This window comes from Nicotiana sylvestris, chromosome 7, assembly GCF_000393655.2.
Source record: "Nicotiana sylvestris chromosome 7, ASM39365v2, whole genome shotgun sequence".
In the NCBI taxonomy this organism is placed as follows: domain Eukaryota; kingdom Viridiplantae; phylum Streptophyta; class Magnoliopsida; order Solanales; family Solanaceae; genus Nicotiana; species Nicotiana sylvestris.
Genome location: NC_091063.1, coordinates 74,969,616 through 74,987,935, shown reverse-complemented (window position 1 = coordinate 74,987,935; position 18,320 = coordinate 74,969,616). Strand labels below are relative to the sequence as shown.

Genomic DNA, 18,320 nt, shown 5'->3' with positions numbered 1-18,320 from the left:
AAAATACAGGTAAGGCCTACTAAACCATCGAAAATATCAGGTAGGAAATTTGAAGGCTAAATGTGTGTATCATCGACCAATTACAAATACGAAACTATCATATACCTGATCTCCAAATTAACAAATGATTCTACAGAGAACTCATTTTTTGGGAAAAGGGAGAAGTAAGAACTCGGGAGGACACATGTTTCAGATTCTCTCCTTACTCTTCAAAATGAAACAAGACATCTGCCCCACTTGATTCTTAGTCCTTTATACGTTCCAGTGCAAGTTCCCTTCAATGTTTCAAAATAATCATAGGCAATAAATCCATGATAACAGAAGTCAAAAGAAGTGTCTCACGTTTCTCTTGATCCACTTCCAACTTGATGTTGAATCTCTGGACAATTCTAAAGCTGGACTAACATAGAGCTCTACGCCCAATGTACGAGTTCTCAGCACTAAAAGTTGTACACCTACATGATCTGCAAAAAGTTGATCTCAAGCAATTGCTGCACCAAAAAAGAATGACTAAGTAAAGTGAGCAGAGAGGGGGGGGGGGAATAAAGTACCAAGCAGGAATAGATAAACTAAATGATCTGCAAAGAATATTCTCGTACAGAGATTGGCACGTTCAAAATTTATACACACCTAAGAATTTTCTAAATCATCTATGAACTCCACTGTTCACATCTCACATTCTTTCCTATTTTCTTTTTCTTCTTTTTCCCCTTTGCAGAGACAGATTTTCCATAAGTTTCTTGACAAGCTTGGAGTACACTGCAAACGTGAATATCATCCTTTGGTATTTTATTGAAAATATTTGCTGCAGATTTGTAGTCCCCTAATGCCAACAAGGCTTGATACATCCTGCATCAAGCGGGGTATTAGAGCAAATAAGGAATACATAAAAGGACAAACACCATTTGTGATCTCAAAAGTAGCCCAAACATAAGGTCAAAATACATCAATTGTTGCATCCTTTGGTAGTCACCAATAGGAAAAGTGCAGCTTTTGTCAGAATAATTGTTACAATTTAACTCCTAGAATCAGTGAAAATTACTATTGTATGAAAATGATGTAAATGATTCATTTAGTGTATTTACCTATCTGTAGTTCAGAAGCTTTGTTAGTTCGAATGCTTTTTTCTAACTTCTTTCCAACTTTAACTTTAAGTTGTATTAGATGGATAATCTTTGCATTTCACTCGAACCAAGAAGGACAAAACGCAACAAACATATGAAAATGCACTAGTCAAGCTTATTTAAATCTTTAGAGTTGAATGATTGACTCAATAATTTCTCAACAGATGCAACTGTAGAGAAATTAAAATAACGAATATGAGTAACTATCATGAATTTCCTAAGAACAGAATGTTCAGGCAAGCAAACAAGATTGAGAAATATCAGTAATTCGAAAATTACCTCACAAAACTTAAAACATTGTAAGGAAGACTAGCTGTTCTGTATTCTTTCCAAACCAGAGAACAAGCTTGTAAATCCTTGCCATTGACACACGCACTGAGGAGGAAATCAAGACTTTTTCTTGAAAGGCGGACACCAATCTCTTTCTTAATAGCCTGAAGGAGATCCAAGCCGAACTGCAAATTTGTTGGTTCATTTATCGCAATCTGGCAGAAAACCTGCTCGATGATTACCAAAAATCAGTATCTTACAAGAATTTAACACATCAGAGCTAAATTAAGGTCTCCATAAATAATGAGAGCCAACAATTTTGACAAGCAAAATATTATATTCAGTGAGGAGCAAGACATTCCATCTTGCACACAAGGAATGATAAGAGTATATCAACGGCAGGAGCCCTAAAAGTACTAAGTTCCATGATACATAATTATAATTTCCAACCGAAAGCAGAGAAAAGGATCAAAAGCAAGACCTCATCAAACAGAACTTCTTTAGCCACTTCATCGTTCTTGTATGCATCTACCAGCTTTTTGAGCAAGTCAACAGCAGATCTATTACACAAAGGGGGAAATTTTAAGCGAGTCAAATTTCAGCAATAACTCTCAAGAAACAGTTATGACTTTATACCTCAAGTGATTGTGCCGAATACAATATGTTATGACCCTAAAGCAAGCATCAATCCAACGATCCAGGCCATCTAGTTGCTCAAGTAAGTGCAGCAATCTATGCAACTCTCCTTCAGACTGAAGGTGTTCCTATAAAATTATGATTTAAAAGAATAAGAGTGTCAAGAATTTGGAAGGTGCTTAAAGAAAAGATCTTGGAAAGAGCATATGTGCAAGAAAGCACTCACAATGAGACATATGATTGTTTTTGGCTCCAACTTGCATTGAGCTTTATTCATTTCTTCATATATTTCAAGGGCATCAAGCATTTGTCCATGTGATGCAAGAGCTGAAATAAGCACACTTCTGATTTCATTGAAGCTCTTTACAGGTACTCTTCGATCATAGATTACCTGCACATATTTTGATGCTTCTAAATCATCAGAAGAAATAACGTTTTCGTTTGGTAAGATCTAGCTTCTTCCGAGGAGACAAACAGAAAATATTTTCGCATAAATGCTCTACATTGGGGTTATCAGTTAGAAAGCCGTTCAATTTTGCTGCAAAAAATACATTTCACGTGAAAGCTTCTGATTGGACAAGAAAAAAAACCCCAAGACGGAGAATCAACTGAGATGCAAAAATGTGCCACCAGAGACTTCAACAAGATTAAACAAATAGATAAAAGCATACAACTGAAATAATTTTAAGGGGAAAACCAGCTATTAAGAATTTGTGGACCTAATAAAGAATTTACCATGCAGAAAAGGGAAACATATGGCAATCAAAGACTTGTAAAAACAAGAAACTGAACTGGGTATACTCGTGTACCTGTTTAGCCTCTTCAAACTGTCCAGAAGCTGTATATCCATTTATTAGGGCCATATATACATGCTTTGTGTATTGAACTCCAGAATCTTTCATCTCATCAAGAAACTACAGATTTTCAAATTACCAATTGTTATTGAGCATATTTATAGTCAATGTCAATAGAATAAGCATCTTTGCGCTAATATGGAAAGAAAAAACAAAAGAGCTAAAAAGTCTATGCCTCGATAAATTAGATAAAGGAATCAGAATGGATCCAATTACCACTAACAAAAATTCTATGAGAAAAAGATTGGTGTCCGCCTTGTGAAATTCTATGTAAAGGACAATTTTTACATCAAATGGAAAGACTAGCACTGTGATGATGGATGTATTCACGAGACATGGTTTGTAACGACCCGACCGGTCGTTTTGCTTTCTAGAACCCCGTTCCCCTAAATAAGACTTCCCGTACGTGCTTTTACTGTTTTATGACTTGTGGGGATGGTTAGTTCGGGATTTGGAAGGGTTCGGGTTGAAATCAGAACACTTGGTTCCTTAAGTTGGCTTAAAAGGCCAAGTTTGACTTCGATTAACATTTTGAGTAAACGACCTTGGAATCGGGATTTGACGGTTCCAATAAGTTCGTATGATGACTTCAGACTTGAGCCTATGTTCGGATCGGGTTTTGGATGACCCGGGAGCGTTTCGGCGCCTAATAGTGAAAGTTGGCATTTTGAGCAAATTCCATAAATTTGGGTTGAAATGGATTTTTACATTCTAGATGTCCATTTAGGATTCCGAGCCTAGGAATAGCTCCGTATGATGATTCAGGACTTGGGAGCGCATCTGGGAGTGGATTCAGAGGTCTGTAGGTCGTTTCGGAGTCATTTGGCGAAAGTTAGAAATTTGAAGTTTTGTAAAGTTTGACCGAGGGTGGACTTTTTGATATCAGGTTCGGATTCCAATTCCGGAAGTTGGAGTAGGTCCGTAATGTCATTTAGGACTTGCACACAAAATTTGGCGTCATTCCGAGTTGATTTGATAGATATCGGACGCGCGGAAGTGTTTTTAGAAGTTTTTGAGTTCATGCGTAAATTCATGCGTTTTGGCGTCCAATTCATGGTTTTTGATGTTATTCCGGTATTCCGATCGCGCGAGCAAGTTTGTATGATGTTGTTAGACTTGTGTGGGTGTTTGGTGTGGAGCCCCGAGGGCTCGGGTGAGTTTCGAACGTTCGGAAGGAATGAAAACACATCAGTTTTCTGGTGTTTCTTGGCAGCAATTGCAGGTCTCGCAAATGCGAGAAATTGTTCACAAATGCGAACCTCGCATTTGCGAGAAGGGCTTCGCAATTGTGAAGGAGCCCAACCTAGGCAGTGTTCACATTTGCGACTCATTTGCCGCATTTGCGATCCCAGCAGAGTCCGCATTTGCGACTCTTTGGAAAGTCAGGGCTTCGCATTTGCGAACCTGATGTCGCAAATGCGGCATAAAAGCCTGTGCCCAGCTCATTTAATGCAGGACTAAAGCCATTTATCTCGCTTTACTTCATCTCTTGGGTGATTTTTGGAGCTCTTGGAAGAGAGTTTTCTCCTAGCACTTTGAGGCAAGTAATTTCTACACAACATGAGTTAAATACATAGATTATGGGTAGATTAACATGTAATAACTAGTGAAAATCAAGGGTTTAGATGAGAACCTAGGTTTTTGATAAAAATGAGATTTGACCACGAAATTGGTTATGGAACTTAGTAAAAATCATATATTTATGTTCCTAAGGTTACGGGTAACAACTTTCTTCGAAAATTTACGGAATCCGGGCACGTGGGCCCCGGGGTGAATTTTAGGAATCTTGCATTTAGGGTTGGGTAATCACTATAATAATGAGGATATGAACTTTTGAGCATAAATTGATTAATTTATATAATATTTGACTAGTTTTGAGTCGTTGGGCACCAAATTTGGAGGTTTGAGCACATTTTTGAACCGGAAAGTAAGCTTTAAGACGAGGTAAGTCTCTTTTCTAACCTTGTAAGAGGGAATTAATCCCATAGGTGAATCAAATAAATGTGTGTACCTATTTGTGGGGGCTACATACGTACGAGGTGATGAGAGTCCGTACGTAGCTACTATTATGCTATTGTCCGGGTAGTCTAGGACCCGTACCATGCTTTATTTGAAATGTTTGCACCCCTACTTGTTGATTTAACTGCTCAAGTCATAACGGAAGTTGATAAAAGAGTTGTAAAAGGAAAAATTTACTTACTTGAAGTTACGAATGAGACATTTGACTATATATGAGAATATGTGTTTTATTTGAAATGTTTTCTATTTGTGGAGCAGGCCGAATACCTCGGTAGCAGATAGATGCATCTATGGTTCGTGCCATTCGACCCTCGGCAGTGCACAGTTTAAATACTATATTGGATCGGGTCGTACGACCTCGGCATAATTTGCGCATGTTAATTCTTTGGAACTATTCCTAATTGATATTGCTTAAATGTCTTGAAATGCAAGCTGTTCAATGATAAAACTGAACTTGAGATTTAATATTTGTGAGAGAAGAATTCATCATTTTCCTGTTATTGAGCTTTCAATATTATCATGAAATCCATGCTTAGTATAAAGTTTTAATACATTATTGTTAGCCCATAGTAAGTGTCAAAGTCGACCCCTCGTCACTACTTCTTCGAGGTTAGATTGGATACTTACTGGGTACATATTGTTTATGTACTCATGCTACACTTCTGTACTAAATTGTACAGGATCTGAGGCGAGTGCATTTGTTTACCAGTTCGGCGCGCATATTTGATCCCCGCTTCGAGACTACACGGTGAGTTGCCCTTCCGAGCCGTACTACAGCAGCCGAACGTTATATTTTTCCGTCTATTACATTTTAGACAGTAGACTAGTATTCTTTTGTATATTCTACTATACACTTGTGACACCGGGTCTTGGCACACACTAGTAGACTTATGATTTTGGGTTGTATTTCTACAGTTATGATTTCATTTAGTTGTTTTCGTTTGTGATTGCTTTAAAAATCCGTTATTTATTAAATCCTTTAAATTTAAGGAAAATTAGCTATTTGAATAACTTATTAAAAAGGAAATCACTAGATAGTTCACTGTTGGCTTGCCTAGCAACGGTGTTGGGCGCCATCACGGCCTAAACTAGATTTGGGTCGTGACATGGTTAAATATTTTATCTTGATTAAACATCATTTAGGCCTCATTTGTTTGCACTTAATGAAGGTCTGAATCTTAATCATTCAGATTTCACACATTAAGTGTGTTTGTTTTTAAGTCTGAATCATTCAGATCTTGATCATTACGTGTATTTACTTCTTTCTTTTTTTAGTAACCACTTAATGAGTCTGAATAGGTCTGAACAATTAAAATCTATAACAGAGACTTAATTTCATTAAGATGTTATTATCCATATTCACAATTAATTACTACTAATGCCCACCATTATCAACAACCATCATGCACCACCCGCCACCTACATACTCAACCACCACCACCGACCACAATCATCCTCAAGTATCATCATCACTGCCATCATTATTGACTACCACCACCCACCACCTCACCATTGTTGACTACCACCACTTACTACCCCCACAATTATCAATAACCACCGCCACCACCACAATCATCCTCAACCACAACCATCCACCCACTCACCTCAACTGCCACCCCCACCACCATTCTTAACTATAACAGCTAGTGCCCGCCACTATGAACTACCACAACCTTACTCAACCACCACCACCACCACCCACCATGATCAACTATATCACTCACCATTCTCAACTGTAATCTCCACTACCAATCAGTACTAGCGACTATCTAGAACCACCACTATCAACCAAACCCACTACCAACCACTGCCTCTAGTTGGCATCTACAAATACCACCGTTAGTCATCACCACCATCAACTGCCATATATATTTTTTTAAATATTTTGTTGATAAAATATTAAGTAAATCAGTATTTTATAAATTTTATATTTATTAATTTTTATATAAAGATAACTTTTATTCATTCAAATGTTGAAAAACAAGCAGTCTTAACCATTTAGTATTCAAACATCTTAATCTTAATACACATCTTGATATTCAGATGTGCATTCAGATTCAGACGTCTTAATCTTTAAAAAAAAATGAGGCCTTAATGGCCTTCCTATCTTTTGATGAGGGTCAATATGAGAATTTTCTTATGTTGCACTAGTTAATTTGCAATATACAGTTTATCCCACTTCTATGCGGCAGTTATCAACTTCTTCATTTTTATGACGGTGGTGTCTGGGCTAGCTTGCCCCTACCTCGACTATTCTATTGGGTACCTACTAACTCCCATCGGCACACGTACTAGGTAACTCAACCCACTAAGACTTGGATAGATGGGAAAAATCACCTAATGATTTTTATCTCCATTGGAATTTGAACCAGAGACCTCATGATTCTTCTCCCATTTCATTGAACTCTACGCTACACCTTTCATTTTTCAACTTCTTATTTCAGCCAGAATTCTCTTCCAAAGCAATATCAACATAAAATTTGAAGTTTTTTTCAATTTTTTGATATGGCAAACTACAATCCGTAAATCCTCATTCCTACCCAGGAGTTCAACAGTGCGCCCTTCCGCACTTGTCCGCAAAGGAATAAGGATTTGCCAATATGCTTGCACGATTTCTGATAGTACATGAATTGAACTAGCTTTATAATCTTAAATTGGAATTAAGCTCAACATAAGCTGGCTTTCCTTCTATAATCAAGGACATTATCATCTCCATTCTATCATTTCCATTGTAAGAAGTTAGAATATAATCTCCATTCTACCTTCTTACTCCCAATTACTGAACCACCTTCTATTAATAACGAGAAATATGAAAGGGCACATAATCTAGAATAAGCTAGTACAACGAAAATAATGCATCCACTCAAATTATCAAACTTAATCAGCCAGAGAAATGAGAATGCAAGCCTTGATTCATAGTCCTACTCCCACAACAATACAACAACAAACGCAGTGTAATCCCAAAAGTGGGATCTGGGGAGGGTAGCGTGTACGCGGCCTTACCCCTACATTGTGAAGGTAGAGCGGCTATTTCCGAAATGAGAAATGCAAGTCCTGATTTATAATCCTATTCCCATAACAATGGGTGCTAAATAATTTGGCCAAGTCTGGGCAGGTTCTTTTATAACAGATCACAGAATAGAACTTATCACAAAGGAGTACTGAACTAAGATGAAAAACAAAAGGACCTTAGATATGTTATCTCCACTTGTGCAATTGCTTATCAGATAGCTGAAAGTCTGAGAGTCTGACTTCACATTAGCATCTTCCATTTGTTTGAGAACCTTTAGTGCAGCATGAATGTCTTTCTGCAGAAAGTTCAACAAATAGGAAAAGTCAAAAGCTGAAAAAATTAGAAGTAATAAGCACTATACAATCATTATCATTTCCGGCAATAGGGAAATTCATGCAACAAAATTCCAATATATTAATAAAAGCCATCAAGCAATTGTATATTTCACGTGGATTGGAAGGCTTTTCACACCCAAAAAAAAGGGCTGTTTCTGTACCTAAAATGCATGCACAAGACAACTTATCGACAATGAATCATGATGGAAGCATCACTTGATTTTCCCTTCCCAATATAGAGAAGGATGGACATATAGAAAGATTGTTTTCTAATACCTGTAACGCACGAACATGGGTCACATTCAAGATTTTGCGGGAGTAAGTATCCAGACATGTCTCTGTAAGGGTGGTTTGGTTCGCCGACCAATTATACACATTATATTTACAGGGGTGTATTGAATAACAATCACCAGATAGTTTGTACTATTGGATGTTTTACTTAATAAATATATAAGGTGTATAATATAATAAATGTATTACATTTTAAATTTAATGAAAATTTGCTACCTTTTATCCATCGGAAAAGGTTCTGAAATATCCCTCTACTATTAGAAATTACCCTCCATTATACTATTGGATCAGAAAAACCCCTACCGTCTTACTATTCAAACACATATACCCCTTCTTTGACGGACTGCATGCATCCAAGGCTCTTGGTCCATTTAGTTTTAAATTAGACTCGACCCGCCCCATTACCAGGTACCCAACCCGTTAAATTTGACCCTCTCCAACCAAGTTTTCTCTCTTCCACTCAATACAATACTCTCTCATTTCTTCCACACAAAAAAGTTATCTCTGCAGCCACTCTCTAACCTTAAGCCCTCCTCTCTCTACTCTCCCTCCCTTACCCCTCCCAATTCCATGGTCCAATTTTGAGCCCCTATGTGTTTCCAAAAACAGCCAATATTGAACTCTTAATGGGAATCATCTTATTCCTCAAAGTTGTCGTCATTGAAGATCTTCGTTTTCATCATGGAATAATTGGACTTTGGTCATGGAATAACCAGATCCATCATGTCAATCATCCGGTTTTCTATTGTAGGACAATCAATGTTGGTTGTAATCGGTTATGGCATGTTGCTTTCTTCTTGTTCTCAAGCCAGCAATGAAGTTTTAATCTCAGTGTCCTCTTCCATTTGTTGATCCATGTAATAACTCCTGTATTCATCCTTCATATAAGTATATAAATAAATTTAAAAATGATTGAACCATCTTTATATAAACGATCCAAGCCACATTTCTGACTAAAAATGGAGTTACTACCACGTAATAGGGCGGTTTAAATTGGTTGGTGGGGGTCAAATTTATAGGGTTGGGTATCGGTAATGGGGCGGGTCAAGTCTAATTAAACATTAGATGGACCAAGAGCCTTGGATGCGTGCCACGTGTCTAGTCCATCAAAGAAGGGATATGAGTTTCAATAGTAAAATGGTAGGAGTTTTTCTATTCCAATAGTATAACGAAGGATAATTGTAAACAATTTCTAATAGTAAAGATTTCAGGACCTTTTCCGTTTATCCAATGAAATATTTTAAATTTAATGAAAATTTGCTACATTATTTATCCACTGAAGTATCTGGTTTATTAACATAATGAATCAATCAATCAATACGCATCGATCTGAAACCCGTTAGGGTCGAAATTATCTATGTCCAACCTATCCATTCAAGTTCGTTCCATTGCAATACTAGATAATTTAAGCAAATTTGGAGCTTTCTAAATCCCATAAGTACCCTTACTCGGATAACTACTTTGATACTAATTAATTGCTATCCCACATATGTATCAACTATATGCTTTATTATCATAAAAGAAAGAAAATAATTGGTACTATATACATGTGTGTGTGTGTAACAAAACTATAAATTATAATAACTTTACTTCGTAATAATCAATTCTTAATTATCTCAAAATAATGAACAGTTTTAAGAGGATTTAAAATTACGTATCTTAAAGATAAGATAATGAATAATGAACATTGCATTACTCTTTTAATCATGGAAGACCCATTTTAAACAGTTTGTTTCAAATTATTAAACGAGAAGTACAAGCATTACACAAAATTAAATTAATGAAATACAACAAGTATAATAACTAAACAATTAATAAGATAAGAAGCATTGTTTCTGCATTACATGCTCGTATGCAAATATAACAAGATTTTTTTTTTTTTTAAGTAGTGTTATGTAAAAGGCATCAAGAAGATGCAAGAGAATACAAAAGAGGATAAAGGTTAGCTCCTGTTATCGCAAAAAAAAAAAAAAAGGGTATCAGACTATGAGCTAACCAATATCAAAACTACAAGAAGAATACAAAAAGAGGATAAAGGTTAGCTCCTATTACAACCAAAAAAAAAAAAGAACTTTATCAGACTATGAGCTAACCAATATCAAAACAACAGAAGATTTGAATTTGTAATTTTTTACAAATGTTATTTTAGTTATATGACCCTTTTCACAAGAGATCAGTGAAAAATAACAAAGAGATCTATATTTAACACGGGAGATCTTTGTAGGACCATTTTCTTCTATTCAAACTGTAAGCATAGGAGATCATTTCCTCCATATATAACTAATATGTGTATTGTTATTCACAAAGACATGAATATGCACATAACCTATGTGGGTATTAATACGCAAACAAAATTTGATAACCAAACATCTGAATAACAATACACAAACAAAATACAATCACCAAACACTTGACATTTGACGCAGAATTCATCCGGAATTATTTCCAATAACACGAGTAACCAGACGACCCCTAGCTCCAGTTGCACAACTTTTGTAGAGAAACAAACAACTTTGCCCACATAATTTAGTGAAATTATTAAGATAAACTTGCTAGATTTCTTACTATGTCTAGATCCACTAAAGAGGTAAATCAAATGTAGCAACTTGAAATTGAGCAATATACTTTGATCTATTTTCCCTTTTACTCAAAAAGACATTATGTCTATTCAAAACAACCTCTCTACCCTCAAGGTAGGTGTAAGGTCTGCGTACACACTACCTTCCCCAAACCCGAGTGAATTATACTGGAGTTGTTGTTGTTGTTGTTGTAGTACTCAAAAAGACACTCTACAAGTACTTTGAAAGAGACGCGGTCAAGTGAAGACCACAAGAAGCAATAAATAGGTTTGAGAGTGGAAGTTAGTCGTTCTGCACATAGATAAATTATGACAACTCAAGCATAGAAGATAACATGATAAAAGAAGTACTCACCTCCCGGAAATATCCTGCCATTATGCAATTGTACATGCTAGTGGTAGGCATCACGTCAAATTTCTTCAAATCTTCGATCATGCCATATGCGCCTTCAAACTGCATTGAGGACAACATAAGAACACTGAGCTCTTGTCGTTAGCCGACTCTTTCAATACCCATACACAAATATGTACATTCCCTAAGAGAAAACTTACATCTTTTGCTCTCACAGTCATATTTATCATTATCCTGAAGGTCTCACTATCTGGCTTGAGACCATGGCGAAGTAACATTGAATATATTCGATGAACCTAAGATTCATGAGGATACACATTAAAACTTGATTTGTGACGACCAGAAATAAATCAAAGATACAAGAGATATGCAATGGATAATTTGCAAATATTTAATGCTCCGGTACTTTGGAAAAAATTACTTATGTAAATTTCAACTCGAAGTATTTCGCCCCTAAAAGTGATTGAATCAAATAAGCAGCAAGAAGTTCAGTTGACAATGGAGAAAGAAGAAAGGACAAAGAGAAGGGACTAGAGCGAAACTTGAACAGATATATAAGAACACCAACAGGTTAAATTCAGCTGAAAATCTATCATAGCCATGAAGATTACCTTTTACTTGGATTTGACATCATAAACTTAGCTCTTCTACTGATAAGACATATATCAATATTTGATAAGCCCATTTGCTATTTAATGCTTAACCTATTTGGAGACTCCAACTTTGCTGTTCCTAAGAGTTAAAAGCTCCAACGAGCAGATCATGAGAACTAATTCTTATCTTTTGCCCCTAAAGAATGATATCACAATCTATTCTAGTACATTAGTATTTCATCTAAACATGCTGCCCAGGATGGTTTGATCCTTTATCCAGGTTCAGCTTTGGAGCATCAAAACTGTTTACTGTAACCATATATACATGAGTAGCAAATTTATCAGAACAGTAAGGACCATTTGTGACCGTAAAATCTCAGAGAATTGACGTGTCCTAGCCCAAACTATGCGACAGCTCCTCATAGATTAAGTTAATGAACCAAAACGTCAAAAAAAGGATAAAAGATTCAAGTCAACCTACCAAATTATACTCACAGCCTTTATCGCAGGCATCTAGTATGGAATTAAATGTCTCCAGCGTTAACGTCACACCCGCTTCAAACATCTGATCAACCATATCAAGTGCAACATGTACCTATTTGCAAAGTTGCAAGTATCAGTACATTGGAGAAGTTTAGATACCAACCATAACATGCAATGACTTATTTGCACAAAGAAATCTCCAATCACTGCATAGAGTATATCTAAAACGTCAGTAAACAATCGGTTCATACCTTAAATAACTCACAACAATACATAATAAGCTTCTGATATTGGGAAGATGTTGGTGTAAGCTCCACCTCAGCATGTAAATTTTTGAATTCAAGCATCACATCTTCAAGCTTCCACAACATAACAAAGCAATCAGAGCAATATTTCACAGGTGGGCACATTAAGAACTAGCATGACTACAGATCCACTTGGCAACTACAATAAAAAAAAAAGGCAGCCCAGTGCACTAAGCTCCCGCTATGCGTGGGGTCCGGGGAAGGGCCGGACCACAAGGGTCTATTATACGCAGTCTTACCCTGCATTTCTAAACTTGGCAACTGCAATAGTTTATTTAAAATTCAGAACCAACTTTACATTAGAAACGTAGAGAAGTTATGCTAATTGCAATCCAGAGTCAATCAGTATCTAGAGGAAAAACATAAGCAGAAGGCAAAATACAATAAAAAAATTAAACTCCCTCTAACCTCCATTGTTCCAGTTCATGTGACATCAGTTGACACTGTTTGACTGTACGCAAAGTTTAAAATGTTTATGTAACTTGTGACTTAAGAAAAAAAAGCGTCTTAGATATTCTATCCAACAATCTTTTCCATTTATTTTTCTAATTCTATCCTTTTGGCCTTGGTTGTTCTTATTGTTTTATTCTCTCTTTTCATATTCTTGTACTGAGGATCTATTGGAAACAGCCTCTCTACCCCACATCATAGGGGTAAGGTCTGTGTACACACTACCCTCCCCAGACCCCACTTGTGGGATTATACTGGATTGTTGTTGTTGTTGTTTATGCACGCGTCATGTAACTTGTATACCAAGGGAGATTACCAGCAGCATTCATGAGAAGTTCCTCACCGCAAAATTTGGCATGCTAGTTGTATAATTGTAAATGAACTTTGAGATGTTTTCTGCTCCAATATCTGCTTTGAGAGAGATTACATTAGGATGCATGAGAAGGGAATGTAAGTGGAAGAGATTAGGGCACTTTGTCAGAAGTTAAGGATTTGCTAACAGCAAAAGGAAAACCATCAATTTCCTTACAAATGATGCGAATACTCAAAAAAGTTTCTAGTATATAGTAATTTCCTTCTTTTTTTTTTTTTGAGAAAAATTGTCTATAGTATATCTATTCGCAAAATTTGATAATAACCCTTTCTAAGATGTATTGGGATAAGATACCAACATAGAGAACATCCTATGAGTTAAATAATAATGGGTAACCTTCATGTTATAGTACCCAATGCAATTAGAAAAGATGTGCCTAACATGAGGCCAGTGAATTAAAAAATGAACCAACTATATAGGCGCCTCTGAACAAAAGAAAACTGACAAGTTTACCTATTGTCACTAACTCCTGAAGAAACTTCTTTGCGAAGGACTCCAGTTGCAACTTCCCCAAGAACTTGAAGATATTTGTGACACAATTCATAGATGAAATTTTTGTTATATCAACAGTGTGTAGGAGCCTCACAAAATCCTTAACACGGTCCTCTTCACACAGTGCTAACAGATAGTTTTCTGCAACATGTACAACATTGTGAGATGCTAAAGTATGACACTGGTGCAGAGACAGTCTTTGCCAGAACTCATCATAAGATGCATTTCAGAAAAAATTGTGACATTCTAAGATGGTATCGGATTGCAAAGACAGACTCTAAATTCATCAACAATTTGCATATGCATTACAAACATAATGTACAATAAATATGAGAAAAAGAAACATGCAACTTAATCATTTTAATCGCTACTCATTGAAGTACAAGATGCTACCACAAGTAGCTTCTAATAACCAGTAGGATCAAGCAATTTGAATATACAAACTAAAATAGTAATAGGGACATGTGTCAAGTAAATTGCAAACCTTGAAAGGAGGATTTATCGTCGCCATCATAAAGTGAAAGATGATAGAAGAGTTCTTCTAGTTTATCTTCATTCTCAACTTTAATCCAAAGCAACATCTCATAGTAAGCTAATCTTGCAAGTGAATCAGAGTTTCTATCTATTATGAGCTCACAGTAAAAGTCAAACTCCTGTGCCATGCCAAAATCAACAAAAAACATAAGAATTGGACCATAGCTCTCCTCTTCTACTTGGAAACCCTGTTCCTTCATTGATTTAAGAAGTTGATAAGCTTTTGAAAGCTGCTTCAACGACACCTCTTCATCATTTGTTTCTCTGGCTTTCTCTATACAGAGTCTTATTAGAGCATTATATTCTTTCAGGCCAGTTTCTCGTCCCAATTTACCAAACACTTTAATGGTAGTATCAGTTCCCAATTTACAGGCACATTGTTTAACCAACTGGTGGAAACGACTTGTCTGACTACTCTTGAAGGTCCATATTTCCTTCCTTTCTCGTGCTATTTCTTTCCGCCGCAATGACTTATTGGATCTATCTATATTTGATAACCATGGTACATCCAATACATTTTCCAAACAACTTGTGTTGCTACTCGCTTCTGAATCGATCAAATCATAATCTAAATCACCTACAATAAGAGATAATAAGAAGAATATGTAGATAAAACGGTTTGTAAGGCAATCACATGCAGACGACATATGCTAAAACAAATAGATATTCCAAGTTGTGCATCCTTTCCCCACATCCAATTACATCATAGTGGATCTTGTGATCGGAATTATTTCAGGTAGTCCTCTCTGATCCCACCTGCTGAAGCCTATCTTTTAAGCCTTCTGGATAATGCAGAAATATCAATATAAGGATAACAGTAGCTGGATGATCATAGTTCACACATTTGTTCAACCTTCTGCTATCAAATGTCATTACAAGAATTCCTAAGACAACCACAACATATTCAAATTCCAAACTAGGGAATGCACTTATATTTTGTATTAGATGTATAGCTAAACTGAAGATTATTGATACTTAGAAATGTGGCAGAATTTTCCAATTTGGCAACTGAAAATTTGCGGAGACTCATTTAGGAGCTTCCTTTTTATTTTTTGAGAAGGAACTTATTAGAAGTTCTCCCACTATTATTTAAGACTTCAAAGGTCAGAACATGATTGATCATAATGTGGATTCATTTTTTGAGCAAACTAACAATTATCATTATGTGCATTCATATTAAACAACTTTTCTACTTTTAACAAATGAGTCCATGTGATATGCCGAAGTAAAAAAAGAACAACCAAAAGAATAACAGAGCAATAAAAGAATAAACAAAAAGAATGCAATATTTTTTTTATTAAAAAAAAAAACACTCCAACCTAAGTTAGTAATCCTTCCTCAGTTTGTAACTTATCCAAAACTTAAAAACTATGACAAATGTACCTGATTTATCAAATTAACACAGAGAAAAAAATAACATACCACATAGTATCGACGATATTTCTCCTGATAGCACTTTCGCTGATTCTCCTGAACAAAACAAAGAGCATAAATAATCAAGCAATTTTAATGTTTATAATGTTCCAGCAAAGAAGAATTAGCAGTGTGCTACCAGAATCAGCAGCTGACTTAAAATTCAGGCTTTCGGCGGCTATTTCACTGAGAGACTTGGAAGAATCAGTAAGCCGAGATGAAGATGGCGATTTAATGGAGGCGACGTACTGTTTTAGGGCAATATCCTCAGCCGAGGTAGAAGGCGCAGCGGATTTCCATTGCTTTGATATCTTACTGGCGGAGCGGAACAAAGAGCTTAGGGTTTTGGATTTGGAAGCTGGCATGAGCAATGACCCAACCAGATTCTCCACCCGTGAACTGAGAGGGGCAACAGATGTTTTGGTGAACAAAAGATTGTTTGTGTTTCTCTTCCAGTAAGATTAAGCCGTTAGGTTTGATTATGGGTAGTTAAACTAGCTTATTCTAAAAAATTAATCTAAAATGATTAGTTAAAATTATATATTTGGTAAAAGATTATAAGGAACTGATGATGAAAGGAGACAACACTGTAGAATCAAGCAATGTTTACAAGATAAAAATGGAACTTGTCCCTCAAGGCAATATTTCTTTGAACGATTATATGGAAGGTTGGGGTTTAACACTTGCAAAAAGTGAAGCTATCATCTTTATCCCCCAAGTTCATAAATAGTCTTTTTTAGGACCATTATTTAAATTATAATTAAAAATTATACAGTATTTAAAATTTAGCCGTCTCAAAATCAACCTTACTCGGACAGACATTTGGCTATGGTAGTTCAAAACTTTCAGAGTTGGACCTATCAAAAATATTTCGATTGTCTTGTTTGATTTCATAAAGTTAGTATCAACAACAAATGCAGTCTGTTCATTGTTTTATAACAACGCATAGCAAGGTATTACTTTTTTTAATTTGTGAAGATAGAAGAGTACAATTGATCTGAAATTTGAGATATGATTAAGGTTTAAATACTTTCAAAATTCTAGATATATTTTAACTAATGTCTATAAAAGTATCTACATAGTGCCATTTCTACCGCCTTATTCCTGCATGAAGCATTGAATTTTCGACATATTACTAAAGACGGATTCAGGATTTGGAGAGTATGGATGCACTATCAATTCTAATCTAAATTATATCAAGTCACATGAATAAAGTAGGAGTTTGCAAACAGTCGGTTTGGTTTACTTAGATTTTTAGTCGGTTTGGTTTACTTAGATTTTTATTCGTTGATTAACAAAGAACTTATTGCAGGACAAAAATAAATATTCCATTTTTTATTAAACTCAGGTATATTCGTATATTTAGCAACAAGAGATCCTTACTCGTGAAAGTTTTCATGAAGTTTCTCAACTATAACTGAAAAATAATTCTTTCATCCATATATAATAAATGGCATTCTCTGCTAATTACTATCATGAGGTTATAATGAGATCTGGGAAAATATATGTAGACATTCAGAGCTTAATTTTGGTCATTACATAGATAATTTATAAGTAATAAGGTACCAACATATTGGCAGGGGGCGGATATATGTAGGAGATTAGGGGTGGTACGGCACCCGGTCGCTCAGGTAAACATTTATTTATGTACTGATGTTTTACTCAAATACACTTAAATATGAAAAGAGTGGCACCCCAAAGTCACAAATTGATAGTGAGTGCCACGGTTGAGCTGTCAAATTTCTAGACGTGCGACTCAGGATCGAGACTAAATTATTTTGTAGCTGGTGTGTTTCCTCCTTAAGATTGCGTACACGCTAATTCTTCCCTTGTGGGGTTATACTGAATTTATTATTGTTCCTCTTATTTTATTCATCCAATATTATATTTTCCTTACTATAGATAAACATAATATTAATCTAGTTCTATGTAGATTAAGTAAGTGTATTTGCTAACTTAAATTTAATTTTCATTTTATGTTTTTATTCATATTCAATAGAATTTGAATTGAGAGAATTAGATCGAGATGGACAAAACTTATTCTGTTTGGTGATTACGTATTTATATGCATCAAAAATCTGGTAAATTAAATTTAATTATTTCAAAATGTATCGAACCGAACCGAACTAAATCAATATGGGTTTAACCGACAAAATGTATACTCTAATTCAATCTCCTTCGGTAGTAGTAGGTTTGCATTAAAAT

The 18,320-nt window shown here is 35.7% G+C and overlaps 1 protein-coding gene across 1 annotated transcript; it reads right to left on the bottom strand.

Moving 5' to 3' along the window:
• Nucleotides 1-20: 20 nt before the first annotated feature.
• LOC104220022 (pentatricopeptide repeat-containing protein At4g04790, mitochondrial-like) lies at nt 21-16,766 on the bottom strand. Its single transcript, XM_009770814.2, has 17 exons — nt 16,255-16,766; nt 16,125-16,172; nt 14,653-15,279; nt 14,130-14,309; nt 13,647-13,711; nt 12,800-12,907; nt 12,547-12,660; nt 11,673-11,768; nt 11,476-11,574; nt 8,092-8,211; nt 2,840-2,944; nt 2,257-2,421; nt 2,031-2,158; nt 1,876-1,954; nt 1,404-1,621; nt 631-849; nt 21-491 (listed from the first exon to the last, which is right to left on the bottom strand). Exons 1-16 carry the CDS (start codon nt 16,478-16,480, stop codon nt 651-653), a joined length of 2,577 nt encoding a protein of 858 aa, XP_009769116.1. The 5' UTR covers nt 16,481-16,766; the 3' UTR covers nt 21-491; nt 631-650.
• Between the last annotated feature and the right edge of the window lie 1,554 nt (nt 16,767-18,320).

Excerpts from the sequence above, each read along its gene's own strand:
- LOC104220022 (XM_009770814.2), bottom strand. The coding sequence starts at position 16,480 with ATGCCAGCTTCCAAATCCAAAACCCTAAGCTCTTTGTTCCGCTCCGCC. Across the intron at positions 11,769-12,546 it reads AAGGCTGTGAGTATAATTTG|GTTCATCGAATATATTCAAT; the intron begins GTAGGTTGACTT and ends CATGAATCTTAG. Across the intron at positions 850-1,403 it reads AATGTTTTAAGTTTTGTGAG|GATGTATCAAGCCTTGTTGG; the intron begins GTAATTTTCGAA and ends CGCTTGATGCAG.